This window comes from Lactuca sativa, chromosome 5, assembly GCF_002870075.4.
Source record: "Lactuca sativa cultivar Salinas chromosome 5, Lsat_Salinas_v11, whole genome shotgun sequence".
NCBI classification, from domain to species: Eukaryota; Viridiplantae; Streptophyta; class Magnoliopsida; order Asterales; family Asteraceae; genus Lactuca; species Lactuca sativa.
In genome coordinates this window covers 369,496,149-369,520,007 of record NC_056627.2, presented here as the reverse complement: position 1 = coordinate 369,520,007, position 23,859 = coordinate 369,496,149, and the positions used below count along the sequence as shown (strand labels likewise).

The following is a 23,859-nucleotide window of genomic DNA, read 5'->3' as shown; positions in this document are numbered from 1 at the left end:
AAGTTACTAAATGTTAGTTTTTTTCGTGAAGTTTATGATAATTCTTTTTAAATGGTATAAACTTTTACAGGATATTTTAGAATATGATAGTTTTTTTTTTCATCGTGAACGATATGTCATTTCTTGGATTTGACTCTTTAAAAAACTGAAAATGGATTTTCTCCTGAATTTTGCAAAAATAAACATTGTAGAAGTTAAGATTTAATCAGGTCATCATTTAAAGACAATTATATAAATGATTATAATATTAGTATATTACTAAAAGTTTAGGGTTAAGCGTAGTGGTGGGGTTTGAAGGAGGGTGGTGTCATATGAACACTTGTATATGTATATAAATATATATAAGCCAAACAATGACACATAATACATGCAAACCTCCTTCTTCTCCTCCTTCAATAATTCAAACCAGAATTCATCTTCTGGTTTTGAAGGTTCTAGATAGCTTTTCTCTTGCTCCATATAAAAAAGAACAAGCAATAAATTACACTAAAATTTGGTGGATTTTTTGGCAACAAAAAAAAATATGTCGAATATTACAGGAGATGAAGGGAGTTTTTCTTCAGCAGAAGAAGCTCAAGGAAAGCAAGTTCAAAACTTGAAGAACCATTTCCATGGCGGAAATTCTAGCAATGCAACCACTTCACTCCCACCTCCTCCTAAAAAGAAAAGAAACCTACCAGGAACTCCAGGTTTTATATATATAATAATTAGTGTACTAATTGATATATGGTGTTAATTAGAACACAAATCCTTTTAGTGTCTTTACGAATTCATATACATATTCATTGCCGAAGTAAGTTAAAGTGATTAATAGTTAATAATGTGAAACTTGTTTTTGTATCTGTCGGAAAGATGTTACCGCCGGTAATCTAATTGGGCATTTTTTGTCGGCAGTAACACCGCCCCCACTTCTTTTTTCACCTGTGGTATTATGCCGCCGGTGTTCTGTGGTAAATTGAACTTTTGATTCCATGGTTCTTGATCGGTCATTTGTAAACTTTTCTTTTTTTAATTTCATAGGTAAAAAATTAACACACAATTATCATAGGCAAAAATTATTAAGAAATACAAATGCTTACATGGTGTCTATATGGCATATCTTTTTCATTGGTAAAAAATTTACACATCCTATAACCTTATATTTCATTAAACTCAAAATGTATAGGTTGAAATAAAAATATATATACTATACAATTCTAGTTTTGTTAAAATTTGTATGTTGTTTACACTTGTTATTATTTTTTTAATACCGTATAATGAAAGTGATTATTATATAATTTTATTTTATTTTTTATTAGATTATTATATAATTTTTTTTAGATAGATAATAAAAGAATATATCTGAAATAAACAAAGCTAACATCTTGTCTTTTCAATTGCTATGGATGAATAGAAGTATTTTTTTTAGATGGACATGTCATGCATTAAATCTTCAAAATACCAATTTAATAAAAAATAAGAATAATAAATAAATATATATAACAAAGTATTAATATTAAATAATATTCACTTTTAAAAAAAAAAAATTAACATACAGGAACAATCGTCGACGGATATTAATAACATACCCAAAAAATATAAAATGACTCAATGGATACTAGACGTGTGCCCGCGTAAAACGGTGACGTCAAATAGCTCTTTTGGATGATAGTTTTTTTATGGGAAAATATTATTAAAATTTATTATTAGTTATTAATTAATAAAAGAATTATCAATTTTAAGTAAAATATATATTTTTATAGGTTATATTTATATTGTCTATATAAATTAATTCATATACATGACTTCAATATTTTTATTTTGCTACAAATTGAATTTATTAATAATCTTCCTTTATGTCTTCATATTTTTTTGCAAGTATTAATAATTTATTTATTTATAAATCATTTGTACAAAAAAAATTTCTAATTTATATCTTTTAAAATTCAAGATATGATGAATACACTTTATAATATGGTATGATATATAGATATAGATATTAAAAAAAATTAATTGTTTAAAATACGAACCACATTTATAGACATGTGTAATTTTTAAATTTCTCACTATTATCCTCATGTCTTCAAATATAACTTAAAAGACCCATTTTTTTAGAATGATTTGTATATAATATTTTTTATTCATAGATAACAATTTATGTTTTAGATGGTTGTACTTTACAACAAGTGTATAAAAGATAAATTGTTGTGTATGGCTAAAAAATATTGGGTAGGGATCATCGCCTTTCTTAAATACTTATATAGGTAGGATTATGCACATTTATGATCTTCATAATTGATTAATAAAATTAGAATAATTCTAATACTTAATTAATTTTTTTATTTTGTAACACAGACCCTACAGCAGAAGTTATTGCTTTATCACCAACGACACTCATGGCAACTAACAGATTTGTGTGTGAAATCTGCAACAAAGGGTTTCAGAGAGACCAAAACCTACAATTGCACCGACGAGGCCATAATCTTCCATGGAAACTAAGACAAAGAACTAGCACAGAGACTAGGAAGCGAGTGTATGTATGCCCAGAGCCATCTTGTGTTCATCACAATCCAGCTCGAGCCCTAGGTGATCTCACAGGGATAAAAAAACATTACAGTAGGAAACATGGAGAGAAAAAATGGAAATGTGACAAGTGTTCCAAGAAATATGCAGTTCAATCTGATTGGAAAGCTCATCAAAAGACATGCGGCACTCGAGAATATAAGTGTGATTGTGGGACCATATTCTCAAGGTTTTGTTTCCAAACTAGTGGTTTTATCTTTCTTTTAATATGAAAGCTTATGGATCATGAATTTATGGTTTTTTTTTTTAATGTGCAGGAGAGATAGCTTTATAACTCATAGAGCATTTTGTGATGCATTAGCCGAAGAAAACAACAAGGTGAACCAAGGGATGTTACAACCTCAACATATGCATGATCATATAATGTCATCAAATTCAATCGACTCTGGGAACATGTTAATGGGTTTACCCGATTTTAACAATTATGAACCAAAAGCCTCGATTAAATCATTGCCTCGTCAAGACTTGGTTCCAATGCCATTCAAGTCTTTAAACATGTCAGCAGACATGTATTCGAGTAGTTCCGGTACCCTTTTTGGAAACCCAAGAGGTGGCTCCTCATCGTCTTCTGGGTTGCAACTCAGCTCGACAAATGGCTCGTTGGGTTATGGATACTTCCAACAAGATAGTAAGGTTGGTGGACTACTTCCTGGTCTCGCAGGCCATATGTCGGCTACAGCGTTGCTTCAAAAAGCGGCTCAAATGGGTGCTACTGCTACTGCTACTGCAAGCATTGGGGTTAATTCTCCAATGATGCAAAAGAGTTTTGTTACAAGCATGACAGGGTCGGATCAAATCAATTCACATAGGCCAAGGCCTGTATCACCTTATGGAATTCAAGGAACAGGGGGTTATGATACTTTTCACATCCAACCTAATCAAACAACTATGATTGGAATCAATGACGGGAGTACTGAAGGGTATAATCCCTTGCAAAAGCCCGACCCACAAGATTCGTTCGGGCCAGACCCTAATCCAAATATGAATGATTTGGGAATTTATAGTGAATTGCTGATGGGAGGTCATCAAGATCATGAAACTAATCATGAAGATAGAAGTGATGAAAATTCCACCTTGATTCAAGAGAGAGGGAAAATGAGTATGACGTCAAAGTTAGGCGGCAATGACATGTTAACGGTTGATTTCTTGGGGATCGGAGGATCGAGATCACTAAATATTCAGGAACAAGAACAAAGATTCAACCGGTTCGAAGCAACAAGCCAAGCAATGAATCCTTTTCAGCAACAACTTATTCATGGTGAGTCTTCAGCCCATGAAAAACCCATTTGGGAATAACAAACCAAGAGGCATTAATTTTCAAAACTTCTTTTCGATAAGATGAAGTACTTTGGGAGTTTAGGACTCACGATCATAATTGGGATAATGGGACCCGCCAGACTCACACACTCGAAGAGTCAAACTAACCTTGTAATAATTATGGATTCATAATCATAGAGTTAGTATCAACTTTTGCGGAAATGGATAGAATATTTTGATTATTTCACCTAATGTTTTTTTCATATCAATTGTTCAAATTAACCTTTTTTTTTAACAACATGATTTTACTAAACTTGTAAGAAATTAGAAAAACATTGTTACAAAGAATTACAAACAAAAGAAAGGATAAATAAACACTTTAATAAATATAATATCTAATTAGCAAATAATATGACAAAGTAGAATTTAAGTTTTAGCTATCTTTATAAAACATTTAAATCAAAAGTAATTTGTAAGACAATAAATATGCATAATCATGTTATACTGATTAATGGAAAAATAGATTAAAAAAATAGTTTCTTTGATATGTTTTTAAGATAACTAGGTGTAAGACTCATGTATTACATTAGTTTATTATATAAAAAAATTAAATATGACATTCTAAACATTTAAAAAGTTTGAATTTATAAGAAAAAATTAGAAAAATATTGAATTATTAAAATTAAAGTGTTTATTCTTTTAAATTTTTTTTTAAAAAAAATAGATAAGTAAACAAATGAAACTAATGAGGTTTTAATTTAAAATTTTTGAAATTAGAAGGAAAGTCAATTAATGAAATTGATATGCATTTATTATTATATTTATTGCAATCAATATATTTAATTAATTATTATGTGAAATTTAATAAAAATGAAAACAACCACAAAATGTCATTTGAAAAAATTTAATTCAAAATAATCACAAAATGACATGTGGCGAAATCAATGAGAGTATGGTATGTGGCAAAAAGATTTTCATTTATTAGAATAGATAATCACTTTAAATATGAAAGAACAACTTTTACTGACCGGTGTTCTTGTTTTTTTTGTTAACATGTGTCCAATTTATCTTTAAAGAGTTTGGGTTGCAAAAGTTAAAAAATAAAATGGATGGTGCTAAAAGGACCCCTTTATAGACACTTTTAGTAAAATAATTTCTTTTTATGCCTTTATGTTAATATTGTTTTCCTGAAGAAAAAAAAAACCTTATTCAAAAAGTAATCGATCATTAAATTTTATCATTTTTTGATATTATTCTATTATTATTTTTATTATTTAAATATTACTTATTCTAATAACATTTAAATATTGATATATTTACTTTTCAATTAATATTTTATTTTAATAAAAATGTTCCACAAATACATCTATACAACTTTCTATTTATTTATTAACAAAATCTATAAAGAAATCTTCAGAAAAATCTCAATATTTTAGTCTAATTTATGATAAAATCTCAAACTAAATTTTGTTTACAGAAAAGCACAGAATACCGATTAAAACTTCGAAAAAACCATTTTTGGACGGTTTTGCAGATTTAGCCGGTATTCTGTCTTTTTTCGTTAGTTTCCTTAAAATTTTGGGACTTTTCCGTAAACCACCTGATAACCAAAATATTTGGACTTTTCTAAAAATTACCATTGAATTAATGGATATTATTATCTACAAATCATTTATAAACATAACAAATATTTTTATTATAAAAAAGAAAAATACACTTGTTTTTAATTACCACATCAAACTCTCTATGTTCCTCATATGCATCGTTGTGGGTATGATGGTGAGATGTACTCAATGAGTGTTCCTCTAATGTTGGTGTTTCTCTTATGTTGTTTAACCTAACTACCACCCAACATCCATATCTCACACGGTAACAACCATAGGCTAACACACATTTATCAAATGTGAAAAAGTGAATCATGAATGATAGTTTATATGGAAAAAAGTGTAGGGTGATTATCTATTTAAATTGTCATTCAAAGTTTATTTTTCACTATGTTTGTAATTTGATTGTTGTTACCGAATAATGTATGGGAATCAGTTTGCATCAAGTACAATTGAAAACAAGCCTAGGCTCTGATACCACTGTTGGGTTTTGAGCATTCTAACACTCCTAAGGTGTTCATGCAACCCTAAATACCTTGGATCTATGTTTTCACTAATTATAATTATACATGCAATGGTGTTTCCAAGGTATTAAACCTATAACTAGCATGCAATTGTCATAAAATCTAGTTAGGATAACATACCTTATGGTGGAGCTTGAAGTATTGATGTATCTAGCCTTAAGAGCTTAGCCCCAATAGTGTGGAAGCCTTAAGTGGAATCACAACACACCATAGACAAAGGAAGAACTTGAGAGAGAATCTTCATGCATCTAAAACCACCATGAACTCCAAGAATCCTCAAGTGGCGATTTTGAGCAATGAAGTATGTATTTATATGTGGAATTTCTAGGGTCATGGATATAACCCAAATCCATACCCATGGGTCTTATTATCCATGGTTCATGTGGCCCAACTCTTTATGTATCCATACATAAAGTTAGTCCAACATGGATCATAAGCCCAACACACATAAATATAACTAATTAACATAATTAGTCCCCATAGATTTCATTAGTCTCTATTGATCACTAAACTAATTCCAAATTAATTCTTGATCAATACTAATTAACTCATATGATTTCATATTAATATATTATAACTTATAATATATTAATAAATCATATATAACACCTTCTCTCTAAAGTCCATCCTAACAAATTGTCCTAATGATATGCAACCCAAATGGACCATGCTACTCTCGGGTCAAGTACATACCGATAATAGTTATTGGCTTAGACATATAATCCAACATGTTTAATCTTTGTCATTGTTTGGATTGCCCTTAGTTGAAGTTGTAAAGGTTTGTCATTCTATGGTAACTGTCTCTTTCTCTAATGGGTGTAGAAAAGTTGAATTTATTAAAGGATTGAGTCTGTTTGAATAGCGAGAAGGCAATTCCAGCTATAGGGTACAAATGAAATGGTGGAAAGACTTTGCCAATGTCATTGAGTTCAATAACATTGAACTACAATAGATTAGATCGACATGGACAGTGTAGTGAGTTGCTATAACAGTTTATGACACAAACTGTTTACATAGCCCAAAGCATGGATTGATAATGATGATCTTTAAAAGAAGCAAGAAGTTTGTCATAATAGTTGGTATAGAAGTTACATAGAATTCAGAAAACTTGACCTTGGTGTAGGCCTACAACATACCATATAGGGAAAAATTGACAGCATAGAGGTTTAGTGAAACAGAAATTGCTAGACGGGAATATTTACACAAAAAGAGTACTACTTTGAGTACGCACGAAGGTTTTTCCACAAACCAAAAGAAGGAGTGAGTAGAGTATATTGGCGACGGGAACTGTTCTGCTGAGCCTTTTGACCTGCCAACTGACGTTCCATCTTGAGCAAACGCATATCATACCTTGCATGGCATGCTTTAAGTTCCCTGACTTCAGTTTGAGTTTCAGTTAGCTCTCTCTGCCAATCTTCATTTTGATTTATGATTCTACCATGAGCTAATCCTAATTGTCGGATGCGAACTGTATTGACTCCAGTGTCCCCATCATTCTCCTCAATTCGATGGATGGTTATCCTTCCTTGTTCAACAATGCGAGCAATTCGCCGAACCAATATAGGAAGGACTCTGTCTGCTGAGCCTCCCTCGCTCAGATTGTAGAAGCTTTGGTCTCCATTGTATGGAAGGGGTTGACCCTGTTCACGACTCCACCTATTCAGGTTGGTTGCCCATAGAGGTATCGAGCCATGAAATTCCGGTCGAGGATTAAGATTTTGAATTAGAGCCGCTAAGGGTAGGTTATTGTCCTCGGGATTTAGGTTTGAGTCTTCTTGCATTTCTTCTTCTGGATCATTCTCTATCCCTTCTCCACTGTCTTGGGTCGGGTAGTAGGGGCCTCCTGGTAGGTGGAATCCAGCCATTGTGTCTGTACGAGAATAGGGAGATAAGGATTTTCTAGAACTAAGGCACATAAGGTTGAACATCAAAGTTAAACTTATTGTATGCATAAAATACTCCTATAGTATTCTAAATGTTATGTTTGATTCTAAGGTTTATAAGTCGGGTAAGTTTTAGATTTGTTGTCCATTGTAGCTATCCCCTGGCATATGTTAGTCGGCTCTCGGACAAATATAGTTGATCATGCTATATTCATCCCAGTCCCGATTACATATCTCAAGGCATACCTATATTGTACAACTCATCTATAATACTTCTATATTGTTTTCATTATGATACTGGCCCTGTTATATAATGTATGCATGTATACTTTATAAAAATTTCATTTTAAAAGTATAACTCTCACTCAGAGTGTTTTTGCTTAGTTGTGTTTATAGTTGTATATCAAAAAATGGTTTTGATATACTTAGTTCACTATAAACAATGCTCTGATACCAATCTGTCACACCCCCAAACCAGAACGGCGGAAACGTTCGGGGCGGAGGACGTCATGTCAAGTATCATAACAAATGAATAGTAAAGAAAGTTCACACCACCATATTATAAATATATCTGAAAAGGTTACATGATTGTATGTGTTACATGTTTGCAAAAGAAATCAAATACAATATGGTGATCCAAAATATGTTACTAACGCCGGCATGTTAGTCTTCAAAAGTAGTTGCTACCTGGTTTAGCGGTTTCCTGAGAATACAAGTTATTTAAAAGAAAAAGTGTCAACAATAAAGTTGGTGAGTTCATAAGTAGTATTTTAAGAAATGAATGACATTCGAAAGTTCGTGTATGTTTTCCAGAAAATCCCTTATTTTCTATAAAATGTATGAAATGAGTATGAAAGATCGTTGTATAAACTGTATGTATTTGAAACAGGAAAATCCCTTATTTTCCTAAAAGTGAGATTTAGTCTCAAATGAGAAAGACCGTAAATTGTAAGCAACTATGACATGCTTAAAAGAATGATGTATAGTCGTATTATAAAACAAAACTATAAGAAGATCGTATTTGTAAATGAAAAGTGACTGTAATAGTCACTTTCCCCGTGAAAACATAATACCACAATAATTGTCTATCCAGTGAGTTTTTATAACCGTACTATCATAATTTTCCTGTAGCGACGTTCTTCAGGCGTCGAAACGTTATGACACTTGTCACCCCGTGGAGTGTAGCTAGCAGTCAGGGCGCGGGATCATTAGTCTCGTATAGATCTATACACACTTGTCATGCTCTCTAGACGGAAGATTGTGGTTATAAACAGGACTTCTAGCGGTACCTTAAAAGGTATATTGAAGATGAATGACTCACAAATTCTCAATTAAGTCACGTATTAGAATGAATATGTTTGTCTCTGAAATAATTACCCTTTTCTACAATTTTCACAAGGCATAATAATGATTTGTATGTTCTTGCATGTTTACGAATGTTATAGTAAAAATGGTTACCCTTGATATGATGCCAACATATAAATAAGCTTATAGTATTTATAATCATGTTTTATTACGAGAGGGTAAAGTAAAGTAAGATGTTTTGTATGTTAACTGATCCATATGATAGTTATTAAAAACAATCTGAAAGTTATAACGAGAGATAGATGTTTTCACACGAGATTAACCGTGTGTTTACTTGTATTCTCCCCCATAATGTGTTAAAAGCATTTAAAAAAGTATTTAAAAACGTAGAAATGGGGGTATGAACTCACTTGATTGAATTGGTGGTTTGAAGAGGTTGAGACTAAAAATCGAGCAGAACTTCGAATGGAAAAGCTGATTTCTTGGGAATCTCGGGACGCCGGGCCTTGCGTCGTGTACTAGGGGTTTATCGGGGCTTGCAGGTAGTTTAGAGGGGCTTTAGAGGGGTTCCAAGGTGAAATAAATGAGTAAGGAAGCAAATAAACCCGGGCAGCCTCGTATGACCGAACCTCGTACGCAGGGCGTTCTTGGCTCGTACGCAGCGCGTTCAGCAACCCTTGACGTCATCGCTTACTTTAGCTTCGGACGAAGCACCCAGATGTGACCCGGAGCGACATGGACGAACCGAGACCCAGCTTTTCCAAACGCGGGGCGTTCATTCGGACCATCCTCGATAATTGAGTCCAGAACCTGTAAAATCTGTAACTTTCGCGTACGGTCTCCGTTTTCGACGTTCTTTATATCTCCACGTAGGTGAGAATGTACTCTACAACTTTCATTTACACTCCGTCGGCTAGTTTTGACTTTATTTTTGATTATTTATTTTTAATAGGCCAGGACAGGAAAAGTCTGTTAAAAATCCAAAACTTCTTCATTCGACGTCCGTTTTCGTCCGACTTTTTACCGTTGTAATACCATTAATGAGATCTTCAATTCTCATTTAGGTCATGTTGGCAAAAATTCGCTCGATCTCTATTTCAAGTTTTTAGCTGTCTACTGCTATGTCTGAAACTTCGAAAAATCATAACTTCCACATACGAAGTCAGATTTGGGCGTCCTTTTTATGTATATTCATGGTTTAATGATATCTACGACTTTTATTTAGATACTTAAGGCTAAAAAAGTATTTTATTGGAATTTCGCATTTTACGCTTAACAGTGTTTTACCAGTATTGTCGCGGATTTTCGAGCGGTCATAACTTCTTCGTTATAACTCGAATTTTAGTGTTCTTTATATCTGTTTGAATCCTCGTTACGATATCTACTACTTGGTACATCCCAATTATGGTTTTATAAATGTTTAATTTTTTACCCTAATTTGACTGGTGTTACAATATATAAAACAGAATCCCATGGCTGTACAGTTTTTGGTTCGGGCAATAAATCAAATTTGTTTCAATAAACAACTATATAAGATGACTAATTTCTAGTAAGAAAGTCGAATCTCGAGTTACTGAATCTAGGAAAGTCTGAAAACTGCATGATTGGGGACAATCTTGCTAAACCAAAGAAGAAGGTATATGAGAAACCTTTGAAAGTTTATAAACGATGGAAGCAAAAATAAGATACAAACAAGGAAAATTTAAAACTAGATAAGGAAGTTAAAACCTTCTCACCTGTGGCTTCTCGAACCAGGCGTGGGTCATTTGTAAAATGTTCACAAAGGGTTATAGATGCAACATATAATGGTAAGCAGATTGATGTACTTCGTAAAAGAAAATTGGGTGATTGGAAGTTTGATACATGGAAGTGGTCCAAAAAGAAAAGGACTAGTAGAAATATGAGACAAAATGCAAAACTGACAAACACCTATTCTATCTTCTGTAGTTAAGGGTGTCAATGATGAGATGGAAAAAGGGAAATTCAAGGAAGCTTTTTTCATGTCAACTCTAAAGATGAAAGCACACTTTGCTTCCATATACAGGTCAACCATCTAGAAAGAAACTTTTCAAAGAGTTGCAAGTACATAAATTTGATGTTAGCAGCACTAAATGTGTTTCAGCAAGGATAAAGATGATTCCGAAAACTTTAAATGAATTTGAACACTCATTCGAATCCATACCAGCTTTAGGTGGTGAGGAGAAGATAAAAGATTTATCATCAAATGGAAAGAACAAGACACCATTCATTATAGATTAATGTTGTTTAGTTGAATTTTCTTTGAAATCGATGAATAAATTAAGTACAAATGTCAATTTATCGATTTTGAACAAGTTCGTTCATTATCAAAATCGTTAAATTCGGTACATTAACACAAGATCATTATTTTCGGGCTAATGCATGTCAATTAAATCAGATTATAATGAAACCAAAAACTAGAAACAAATCTGTACACAACAAGTGAGATTATAGTGTTCTATGGAAATAAATTAGATAAGCAATGGCAAAACCTGAGGTGGAGCTGGAAATAAATGAGGTTAGATGAGAAGCAGGCATCCCGTGGTCGTACGGTTGCAAGTTTAGGGCAATAAATCAGATTACCGACTTCCTTTAAATATAGTGATTAGGTTTTCTAATTGTTAATGTGCGGAGGGAGGCGAGCAGAGAAGAGATAATCGATGAAGAACACGAGAGCGAGAGAGATTGTTGACTGATAATTTAGTTTTTATCATATAAAAAACCGATGGTCGATGTATTTGTTACACATCCGGTGATCTGTTACGAATCCGACAATTTGTTACAAATCCGTCGAGGAGATTGGCAGCAACAGATCAACAACTAATCGTCGGAGCATTAGTTACAAATTCGGCGATCTGGAGATTACGGAGTGTTCCCGGAGGCAGGACGAAGGGGAGAGAGAGATGGTCAAAGGGGGATAGAGAAGGAGGGTAGGGGTCAATCTGATAAAAGGTTTGACCTGTTTATGCCTGAAATGCCCTTGATTCAATTTTAATTAGATGACCCGTGTCCTTTTTTCCCAAGTATTACAAAACTGCCACCCTTTTATTATTTTAATCTAACGATCTTTTTTTAGTTCTCAGGTTCTCGGAAAACTATGAGTTCTCAAATGATTATTCCTCTCTCTATTTTTTTCTCTCTTTCTCTCTCTCTCTCTCTCTCTCTCTCTCTCTCTATATATATATATATATATATATATATATATATATATATATATATATATATATATACACACACACACTAGTTGTGAGACCCATGTATTACATGAGTTAATTTAAAAAATTAAAATAAATATAATGGTCTAAATATTTGAGAACTTTAAATTTATAAGAAAATAAGAAAAATAATGATTATTATAATGAAAATATTTTTTTATATTTTAAATTTAAACAAATAATTTAAATAAATAAACAAACAAACTAATGAGGTTTAATTTTGAGAAATTTTAAATTAAAAGGAAAGTTCATTAATGACATTGATATCTATTCATTATTATTTTTATTGCAATTATTACATTAAAATATTACGTGGAATTTAAAAAAAATTAAAAAAAGCTTATAAAATAACATGTGGAAAAAAATTTAATTAAAAATAACTACAAAATGACATTTGACAAATTAAATAAGAGCGTGACAAGTGACAAAAGAACATTTATTTATTAGAGTATATATATATATATATATATATATATATATATATATATATATATATATATATATATATATATATATATATATATATATATATGTTGTAACAACCTATAAATATTCGTATAGTTTTTAAATGGGTTAATGCCTTAAAAACCATTATTTATACGCCTTCGTTTCAATTTAACCCCAACTTTATTTTTTGTTCTTCATTTGCCATTATATTTTAGAAAACATTTTATTTCCGGGCTCTTGACCAGTCACCAACAGGTCATAATGATGTGTCGATTTTGAATTTTCCTTAATTTGCATTTAGCCCCAATATTTAGGTATAAGTTTTCATTTAACCCCATTATTTTTTCCCCCATTTGCCATTGTTTTTTTTAGAAAAACTTTCATTTTAGCCCTTAGTAATTAATAGGTATTTTCATTCCTTTGGTTTCTCAACAAATATCATTAGAAACATTTGTTTTTTAGATGAGTTACAAATGAATTAACAATTTTATATTAGCATGTCATATTGTTTATTAGATGTCACAGACTCAAGACATACACTATGTCTTTTTTCTTCATTTTAAAATACATGTGTACATTAAATTAAATACAACAAACACTGATAATACAAACAAAGAACCATTAACTTATCAGCTAACATGCCTCATCCCTTAAAAAGAAGGCACATATTCGACTATTTAGAAATATATAATTTCTCAACAAATATGTCAGTAGAAATAACCAATTGTTTTTAGATGGGTTACGAATGAATTAACATTTTTGATTAGCTTAAAGATTTGCATGTCATATTGTTTATTAGATATTACAAACTCAAGACTTACACTAGGTATTTTTTATTCATTTTAAAACACATGTGTAGTTTAAATACAACAAACACTCATAATACAAAAAAAGAGTCATCGGCTTACTAGGTAACACACATCGCCTTCAAGGAGAAGTCACAATGTGAACTCTTACTTTTATTTTTTTCCTTTTCCATTTTAAGTTATTACGTTTTAAAATATCTATTCGTGACTGGCTAAGGGCTAAAACGAAATTTTGTCTAAAAAACAATGACAAATGGGGAACAAAAAAAATGTTATGGCTAAACACAAATTTATATGTAAATGTTGGGGCTAAATACAAACAAAAAAAAAATATAAAACTGACACGTCATCATTACCTGTTGATGACCGGTCAATGGTCCAAAAATGAAACGTTTTCTAAAATATAATGACAAATGAAGAACAAAAAATAAAGTTGATGTTAAATCGAAAAGAGGGTGTATAAATAATGGTTGTTAAGGTATTAACCTTTTTTAAGTACAATTAAGTGTATTATTGATATCTTGAAAAAGTTTATGTTTCAAGATCGCTCAATTTTCAAAAATCCCATTTAAATGTTAAGTGATAACAAATGTTAAGTGATAACATTCTGCATATGATGAGTTAGAGAAAAAAATATTAATGGGAAAGATAAAGAGAAATTTAGATATGCTCAACAACAACGTCTTCAAGGAAAAATATGTTAGGGTTTTAAAGAGATTTTGAAATAGAAAATATTGATGGGACTAAAACGTACCTAACCATAAGAATGAAGGGGGCGTATAAAGCAACCATTAATATTTGAAGGTGATAAACTATAACTTTGATTTTTCTTTTGTGCCCTAGCGTACACACTATACACATTACAGCCGCCGCAGATATACACAAGCTACACTATAAATAAATAAATACACACAACCGATTCGATTCATTCCATATCCCCATCGGCATCGCTGACCAGATGTCAAGGTAGCTCTTTTGTAACATGCTTTCGATTCGTCTCATTTTTTTTTAGTTAATAATCTCTCGAAGTTGAGATGCAGTGATGCTGAAAACTACCTATTTTATGAGGGAAAACTTGATTTTCTCCTTGTGATTAGAAACTACCAATGGATCCTTCTGAGCATCATCTACTATTTATTATCTTATTTGTGTTTTTTTTTTCTTATTTAATAGTATATTGATTTTAATTTTTGACATTGAGGTGATGAGCAAGTTGTCGGAAAACATAATGTCGATCTAAAAATACTTCCAGACTACAATTATCTGATCAATGGTTTAAACTTATGTTTCTATTATTTCATAAATTTAAGAGTTGTGAAGTTTATTGGTTTTTATTATTAATAATTTATTTAACGTCTTCTGGATTTTGGATTTGTATTTAAAGATGAAAGTAATTTTCCCAGAGTTGATTTATTAGGTTTATGTTTAAAAAGGGAAATGATGGAAGTGATGATTATTTCCCCAGATGATCGAATCTGATTATACTGTGCGCTATTTAAACATTCTCCTTTTCGGAGAATCCAAGCCAGAAATCTGATCCGTCTATTTTCCAATTTGTCTATTTAATTTGTATTTTAAACAAAATGCCTTTTTAAAGTCGAAAAGTACTTGTGGACGACAAATATTTGATGGTGTATTCGTAAAGCAGTAACCAAGTTAATCCTGACTTGTGTTTTTGTTAATTTTGTTGGATTCATAAGAACTTTATATTGTGTTGAATAAAAGGTGGAAATGATGATTATTTCCCCAGATGATCGAAGCTGATTATACTGTGCGCTATTTAAATATTCTTCTAAATTATTAGAAGAATCCAAGCCAGAAATCTGATCCACTTTTTATTTTTCCGTGTCGATAGTTATCTTGAGACAGTGATGACTGAACGGTGTCCACTTTAACACCGCCTCAGCAAAAAAAAAAAAATTGCCGGGTGGCAAATCTAAATGGTGAAGTGAACACATTTTTACCATAAGATAATAATCATGTTACAAATCCAAATTAAATGCAAAACAAACTCTAATTGTAAGAAAAAAAAAGTTAATGAAATCGTGACAATTGTAATAACTGGTTTTGCTTGTGTAAAAAAATTTACAACAAAAGTACATATTTTAATCAAAAAGTTTTGTAATTCTGTTGTGTCTATCGCGACTCTTTTTTTCATTGAAATGATCTGGCATTGGTGACAATTGAAACTAAATCTGGTTCTTTATTGACGACGATTCATTTCATGGGGACTCATTATGCAAGTTGCAAGATGAAGGTAACCTGAACCTGCGTAGGGATAGGGTTAGGGTTAGGGTTAGAGTCGGAGGTGTCCAGCAACTGCAAGATATGGCGCTTGGCTTCTTCTGCCACTTTGATTGCATCACTGTTGTAATCAGAACATAACCAGTTAGTATTTAATTACTAATTACTGTTATTATGCAATTGGATAAAATAAAAATCATACCTAATAGTCTTATCTTGTGGCATGGAAACCTCGATTTGGACCAAAATCTGGCCTTGCAACTTCTGTTTTCTTACGTGCTTCACATTCATTTTCTGAGACGAATCGAAACAAGAATATACCATTAATTAATTGACAACACAACAAATCCTAATCATAACCATTCTAAAATAATTTTCACAAATAAAGCATATAGTCATATCATTTCTCAAAAATGCTTGATCAAATTTTTAAACACAAACTCATCCTGAGACTTGGATATGTATTTTTCTGGAACCCATTAGAGAATCAAAAACATTACTTTCATATATAAAAAAAAAAAGGGTGAACAAATATACCTGAGAGAAGTTGGAAGTGAGCATATCAGTAATCATTTCTTCAATCCTATTTTCTTGTTGCTGGGCATGAACATGAGTAGTAGTAGTAGTAGTAGTAGGCTGAGAAAGTTTATTGTTAGGCTCTGCAAAGTCAAACATCAACAAGTAAATAAAAGAAAAGAATCCTAGTTTATTTTTAGTTATAAATTATGCAATAATCAAGTAACATAATATACCCAAGTGTATGAAGACTTCAGAGACTTGAGGATGGCAATTCTGAATCTGGTAACGAACAGTTTCACCAATTTCATGTGCTGTTCTCACACTACACAAGGGATCAACCTGCAAATTCAATTTAATGCAATCAAACAAACAATCCCTATCATTGTATCTGTATGTAAGTATGAGGTAGGTAAGTCACCTGGATCTTTACATCAAGATACAGATACGAACCAGCTCTCCTTCCCCTAATGTGTCTGCATCCCTGTGTAATATGTTATATATATATATATATATATATATATATATATATCAGACCAAAGTATACAACAAACAGGTCAAGAATAAGATGCCAGAGACAACTTACCTCCACTCCTTTGACTTGTAACACTGTCTTTCTGATTGGGTCCAAATGATGAGATGGTATTGCAGCATCCACCAGCTCCAAAATACTGGACAAAGGATTTAATAGGTTTCTAGTCCTCGGTACAATTTGTTAAATATAATATTACCTCTCGTAACCAGTTTGGAGTCCAGCCTTTAGTATCATGCCAGAGACAACAAGCCCAGCAAGGGGATCAAGAAACCTCACCCCAACAATAGATCCACCTGAATGAATGAATGAATGAATACCCATTTTTCATATGTAAAATCAAAGTGCTTAATGTTTCTTACCAACCCCTATAAGAGCAACAAGTGATGAAACAGCATCTGCACGATGATGCCATGCATTTGCTTTCATCAATCCACTGCCAGACCTCTCTCCTGCCCTCTTTGTTATCCAATATAACCTGTGCATTGCATCCATTGAATTCATAAACTCAAAACATCTCTCAAGGGATCTATTAGAATTAGAGTAGGAGTACAGACCCTTCTTTAACAGCAATTGCAACAATAGTAGTATTCAAAGCTAGCACAGGATGATTCATGTCAATCCCATGATCATGCCCCCCACCTATATGTTGATCAGAAGCTGCTGAGTACAATACCCCCTGCAATATGAAATTTCATTACCTTTCTTATATATTATTATTATTATTATTAATGATTAATGATGCATCTGTCAATGTCATAGAAAAAAGAAAAACAGGATTATATATTTATATATACCACTAAAACATCCAAAGCATGCCATGCAATACCCCCAGCCGTTACTAAAAGCACGCCAGAAATTCCAAGTGCGCCTAAAGTCTCAAACTTACCATGCCCTGAAAATCAAATTACTTTGCAAATTATAACAAACATAAATTAAACGAATGTGAATGTGAAACAGATGTTAATGTTGTTATTCAAATCCTTAATCCCACTACAGAATCTCAAACTCAAACACATATCATCATCAAATACTATTTGTTACTGAAAGTGAAAACACAATCAATCAGGCAACACAAATAAATTTTATCAAAGGAGAAGAGAGTCGGTACAAATCAAAAGTGACCATATGGGTGTTCTTTGTCCTTGGGAACCCTTGAAGCTCTAAATGATACCAAAGCAACACCACTAAGCACCTGCATCACATCAAAAACATTACTAGCTTTTACTCTCTCATTAAATGCCACATACTGCCTAAATAAATTAACTCTTCGCAAAATTAGTTTCATATTTCAAATTCAAGATCTATTATAGCAAGTGCCAGAAGCGAATCATGTTTGGTGTATCCTCTACTTGCTGCAACAAAATTGAAATCGATTTTGCCCATCGCATTATTATGTGGACATGAAAGTCAGAACATAGTAAGCAATGATAATTACTGAATTTAAATATTACCACATCGGAGAGAGAATGAGCGGCATCGGCGATGATGGCGGTGCTACCGGACAAATAACCCGTCAATACTTTGCCGGCAGTTAACCCGATATCGGAGAGTAGTCCGAGCCTGAAAATCCTCTCGCCTTCTTCGCTGGTTTGCTCGTGGTGGTGATGAGAATGACCGACATGCCACCTCTTAGAGATCTTTAAGCTATGATTTTCAGGGTAGGGGGGAGATCGATCGTACAACCGAGGAATCAAAGGGTACACCGGTTTCTTATGGGCAAATGATGGAGGAATGGATCGTGCCGATGAATTGTGAAATTTTTTGAGGAGATTTACACCCAAGGGTCTGAATCCCATGTTCCTAAAGCGATAAAGGAATCCGATATTTTTCTAGCAGGAAAATGCTTTCAAATGTTTTCCCTGCCATCTTTGCACATTCATGCCTCGTTCGATAACAGTTCTTTTGGATTTTTTTTCTTCACTATTTTAAAAATAAAAAAAAATAAAAAAAGTCCATTTGTTTTAAAATGCCACTAATGTTATTTTTTATTTTTTATCTTTTTAACATTCTAGAAGCATAAAATTGAATTTTACCTGCTAAACAATCTATTAAACTTGTTATAACAGGTTTTGTTGGGGGTGTTTGACTTGTCTTTCTTAGAGACAAAAGTTCTTTTTGAAAAATTTACAAAAAATCAGTTATTTTAACTTTTTCAAAAATCAGTTTTCCTTTTATCTAAAATTCAAAGATAGTTTTTAAAATTTTTCTACCAAACATCTTTTGCTTTTTATCTTTTTCAAAAAGAACTTTTGTCTCTCAAAAAGACAAACCAAACACCCCCCTTAGAGGACTAATTAACGCATCAGAGGCAAGACAACTGACTAGACACAACTTAACACCCCGTTCCCTAGTTGTAAGGAAGAAAAAAAGGGAAGAAAAAAGAAAGTAAGGAGAGAAAAGAAAGAAAAAGAAGAGAGAAGTGGAAGAAAAGTTAAACATTTTTTTTTCTCTCCAAATCCTTCCAAATCGGAAGGAAAGTTAGGAGGTAATAAATCTCAGGAACACCAATTTCTTTTACTTTCATATGTAGGCATGTTATTTTGTTACCTATAAAACCCGGATAAAAAAAGTTCCATACCTTTTTTAGTAGGTAAAACTCGACTTTATGGTCCTAAAATGCTAAAAAAAAAATAACATTGATCACCTTTTAAAAAAAATGAGATAAGTTTGTTGGTTTAAAATGACATTAACCCTACAAAAATTAGCCTGGTTAGTAATCACCAAAATAAAGAAAATTAAATACCAATTTTTGCTTTTTTTAAGTAATCAAGTGTTTATATGTTTTGCAAAATAACAACGTATTTTGTGATGTTATATTTGAAATCGTTATTCATTGGGTCACTCACATCATTAACACAATCTGTTATTATGGTCCCTCATATATATAACATTTCGGACAATCACTCTGTAAGTGTATTTAGGACTAATGAGATTCTCTCCATCATACGTTTTAGAGGTTCAAAAAAACACATTTTAGACTTACTATTTTCTAAAGGATGTCGTTTGATAGCGAAGAGCTCGATGCTCTATGGGTATGTGTAGTTATTTCAATCATAGAATTTAGGTTTTCAATTGTTATGTGATTCCTAGAATTATGTGTCTTGTTTGTACTTTATTAAAGGGCATATTCTGTTTAAAGTAGTTGTAGGTGGTATGTAGATTTTTTGTGTGAATAATATTTGTATTATGACCTGTTAGTCTAAGTAAAAACCTAGAAAACATATCTTGGAACATTTCAAATTGCGAATAAATAGTCTGGAATTCATAGAACTAGTCTGAAATACGTAAACACGTTCAGACTGTAGTCCGAAACATAGGAAAATCTATCATTACTTGTTATACAAGGAGGTAGTGACAAATCCTCGATCTTATGTTGAGGCGTTGCAATTTTCGATAAACGACTACTGGCTCTGGTTTTTATAAAAGAGTTTTCTACTTTGTTAGAAGCTTGCGGTTCGATGAGTAATTTATGACTCGTTTATTGTCCACACAATTCAGAAATCACATGTTTCCATTTCTCTTGGTGTTGGACTCGATGAAAGTTACTAACGTGTAATCCACTTAATGAGTTATCTGATGAAGATGTAATTCAAGCGTTCTTGTTTTATATTTTAGAGCAAGGATTTTATGGTAAATACCCTACGCAGCCAGTTCATGACGAATACCTTGCATTGGTATCAGATATGGGGACGAGTAATCAAGGATTATGTGACATTCTATAATTTTCAACACAAATTAAAACTTTTCTTTACGCTTTAAAAATCATTTATTTATATTTGCAGAAAATCCCAGTATGAAAAAATCATTTTGATTACAAATGTTTGTTTCCAAAATGTAAAAACTCAAGGATGTCATAATCAATACATATACATAAGTTACAACGTAAAGACCTAGTGGTCCTGAATACTATTGCAGGCTGTCTCTTAATCACTCAACATCATAATCAAGTTCCAGTGGCTTAAGTCTTGATACCTGTGATGCATATGAACTGAGTGGGTCATGTTAGGGAAACCTGGTGAGATACATAGGGATTTCAACCCCACGGTATTGATACGATAATATTCTTTAATTATCAAACCCGCAAAACCAATCGCTACCATACTAAATTCATATTGGCTTATATTCCTACATATCTATTCCTACCGATCCTCACATATCCTAGTCCAAGATTATCAAGGAGAAATTATTTCGCCTAATAATCCGTTACAAGATTGACTAGACATTTAGGGGTTTCATTTCGCCTAATAATCCATCAACATCTATGCTGTCTGGCTCATAGCAATAGTCCGGTTGTCTATTATCATAGAAAACAACCTCGTTGTGTATTCTTATAACAACCTTGCCTATGCACCATAGTCTGATACGACTACCTCCACAATACAAAAAATGACCCAATTTTGCAAACCAAAAATCAGCAATTTGATACTCGCGCACCGCAAGCTCCGCTCAACAGAATGCGTTGCGACTCGAACTCTCGCGACATTTTCAAGAAAAAAAGGGGGGAAGGAGGAGAGTAGTGTACTACCACCACTCGTGAAGCGTTTAGAAACAATCGTGACGAGCAGTATGAATCGACTTATTATTTCAAGAAAAAATATTAGCTATTTGATCGAGTTGTCTTTTCAGATAATCCCTCTAGGTCTGCGATACTCATAGTGCGCCAACAACAAACTCGCGGAGAAAAGCTCGAACTGTAAAGCATTTACAGGGGCCTTGCAAAGTGTGAACCACTGACCAGTCACTCAAAGTTCTTATTTGGCGGGCATAGAAATATAACTCCCCACCTGGTGTTGGCTGCGGGTCTCGTCCCCCTCACCGGGGTGCGCGCGCAACGCTCAGAGCGTCTATTTCTATTAACAACTTTCAGTTGTGACTGGAACGCGGGAATCATGGACCAAGTGTGTTGTATTTATTTACAGACTTCGGAGCTCGGCAACGGTCTTAGAAACTGTGTGGCGAGGTTACGGTTCTTAGCTACCCCGACCCGACATTCTATCGACATCATAGTCGCGTAACACTCTTTAGCAGCCCCACTCTACAAAATATTGCTAGCAATAATTGCGATGCATCACGCCGATCGGCTCGCACTCCTCGAAAGAAAGGAGTATCAAGTCAGCTCAAGCTGCATAAGCAATGGTTGGCTCTTCGCACAACCCCACGGCTCTCGTGGTCGAGGTTCGATCATTTTCTCTATTATTTAATGCATTGGTGCTTTATCCAGTTCGATCCGATTGTCAGCAACCCAATCGCATTAGACTAGGGGGACTTGACGACATACGGTTTATATGACTAAGTCCAGTCCGATATCATTGGCCGCGTACCAATAACATCAGACTGGGGGGACTTGATGATATATGGTCCATTAGCATGTCCTAGACTGATCTAGAGCGCCAGCTTGGCCTGGCGCGCTCCTGCCAGCCCTGTCTGGCGTTCCCTTGCCAGCCTTGCGTGGCGCTCCCTTATCAGCCGTGCTAGGGACTCTCCTGCCAGCCCGACCTGGCGCTCCCATGCCAACCTTTCCTGGTGCGCACCCGCCAGCCTTGCCTGGGGCGCACTCGCCAGCCCTTCCCGACGCCTCTGGGCGGCCTTGCCTAGCTCATTGCTAGTTGGTCCTGAATTGGTTTAGCCCAAGGCCTGACCTAATTCCCTTTGACCTAGTTTTCCCCTATAAATAGAATAGTGCCTCCTCCATGAAGGAGGACCTTTCCCTAGATTCTTCCTCAAGTGGCTTAGCCACCACTAGACTTCCCCTACGACTCAGCCACTACACTATACTCCGGTCGGGTGGCTCAACCGCCACCTGCCGCCGTTAGCCACCATACACCACCACCAACACTAAGATGGTTCTCTCCAGCTATGGAGGACCATATCAGATCTACCAGCTGATCTAACTTGATCGTCGGAGTTCGCTCCCGGGGCACAGTCCCTGGGGCGACTCTAACGTATCTCTCTGTTGTGACCTCGCAAATCCGTCTCTGGCGTAGAAGCATCTCCTCAGAGCAGGTGGTTGGAGTCGATGTCGCATCAATGACAAACTCGAGTTATAAGAAATTATTCGGTTGATGGGCAAGACAAATCAAAAAGGAAGGGGCACGGGTCTTCTTCAAATGCATCAGATTTTGGCAACGAATATGAGGAAAAGATAAAGATATTTCATTGATACAAAATTAAATTTTGTTGAATGTTTGACATTTAAAAAAAAATAATATCATCAATGAAAAAAACTAGATGATAAAAATACAAATAAAATTTCGCTGAAAGCTTAAGGTTATGCAAATCACCGATCATTTTTTGGGATACATCTTCCAATTTGCTTTGAAGATGAGGAAAGTGATCTAACAAAAATATTTCCTCGTGGATTGTTTTGTGCTTGGTCTTTTTTTTTTTTTAAATCTTGTTTTTTTTTAATTATGTAATTTCCAATTTTATTAATATTTATTTTTTAAAACTAAAGTAACTGTATTATGAAAAAGAGAAAAAAAAATATAAGGTGATAGAAAAATAAAAAGGAAAAGATGGATACATCTTTCTAAAAAAAGTAAAACTTATCGTCCCATATCGCCTAGGGAGAAGAGCTTATTAGGGTTTATAAACACTGTTCGAACTTGATGATCGCCGGACTTGGTTACGCGAGTCTGTTACCCAAGTGGGGGCATTAAGGTGGGTTTGGAGGGGATTCCTTGGTGGGTGGAGGGGGCACAAGCGACGCCCGAGTCCAAAGGGAAGTATGAGGTTCGCATAGCGGTCGTCAGTCAGTCTCTTTGAATGGTGTCGGTAAGGATCCACGGTATAAATAATTAACGGGGGGCCCGAGTGCAAGACACAACCGTGCGCAGGTGGCGCGGTCTTCAAGTCCTGAAGAGAGTGCGTCACTAGAATATCTGTTTCACCCAGGCTCAGGAGGGCCTGTGGCGTACGAGCTGACTTATCAGAGCAGCAACCG

General features: G+C 33.8%; 2 protein-coding genes and 4 non-coding genes across 6 annotated transcripts; 5 read left to right on the top strand and 1 right to left on the bottom strand.

Moving 5' to 3' along the window:
- Positions 1–376: 376 nt before the first annotated feature.
- LOC111893101 (zinc finger protein GAI-ASSOCIATED FACTOR 1) lies at positions 377–4,040 on the top strand. The gene is made up of 3 exons (XM_023889177.2): positions 377–689; positions 2,335–2,731; positions 2,820–4,040. Exons 1-3 carry the CDS (start codon positions 524–526, stop codon positions 3,856–3,858), a joined length of 1,602 nt encoding a protein of 533 aa, XP_023744945.1. The 5' UTR covers positions 377–523; the 3' UTR covers positions 3,859–4,040.
- A 10,612-nt stretch (positions 4,041–14,652) lies between these two features.
- On the top strand, positions 14,653–14,747 carry LOC111893130 (small nucleolar RNA R41). The gene has a single exon (XR_002850801.1). It is a non-coding gene; the product is annotated as a small nucleolar RNA R41 (small nucleolar RNA).
- LOC111892813 (metal tolerance protein 2) lies at positions 14,697–18,803 on the bottom strand. Its single transcript, XM_023888861.3, has 12 exons — positions 18,368–18,803; positions 18,039–18,108; positions 17,711–17,808; positions 17,471–17,592; positions 17,276–17,391; positions 17,113–17,209; positions 16,968–17,052; positions 16,803–16,865; positions 16,618–16,723; positions 16,403–16,524; positions 16,068–16,159; positions 14,697–15,986 (listed from the first exon to the last, which is right to left on the bottom strand). The coding sequence occupies exons 1-12, from the start codon at positions 18,710–18,712 to the stop codon at positions 15,857–15,859; spliced, it is 1,446 nt and encodes a 481-aa protein (XP_023744629.1). The 5' UTR covers positions 18,713–18,803; the 3' UTR covers positions 14,697–15,856.
- Positions 14,816–14,894, top strand: LOC111893137 (small nucleolar RNA Z155). The gene has a single exon (XR_002850804.1). It is a non-coding gene; the product is annotated as a small nucleolar RNA Z155 (small nucleolar RNA).
- On the top strand, positions 15,062–15,163 carry LOC111893116 (small nucleolar RNA Z103). Its single transcript, XR_002850790.1, has one exon. It is a non-coding gene; the product is annotated as a small nucleolar RNA Z103 (small nucleolar RNA).
- Positions 15,347–15,453, top strand: LOC111893122 (small nucleolar RNA Z103). The gene has a single exon (XR_002850794.1). It is a non-coding gene; the product is annotated as a small nucleolar RNA Z103 (small nucleolar RNA).
- Positions 18,804–23,859: the final 5,056 nt, after the last annotated feature.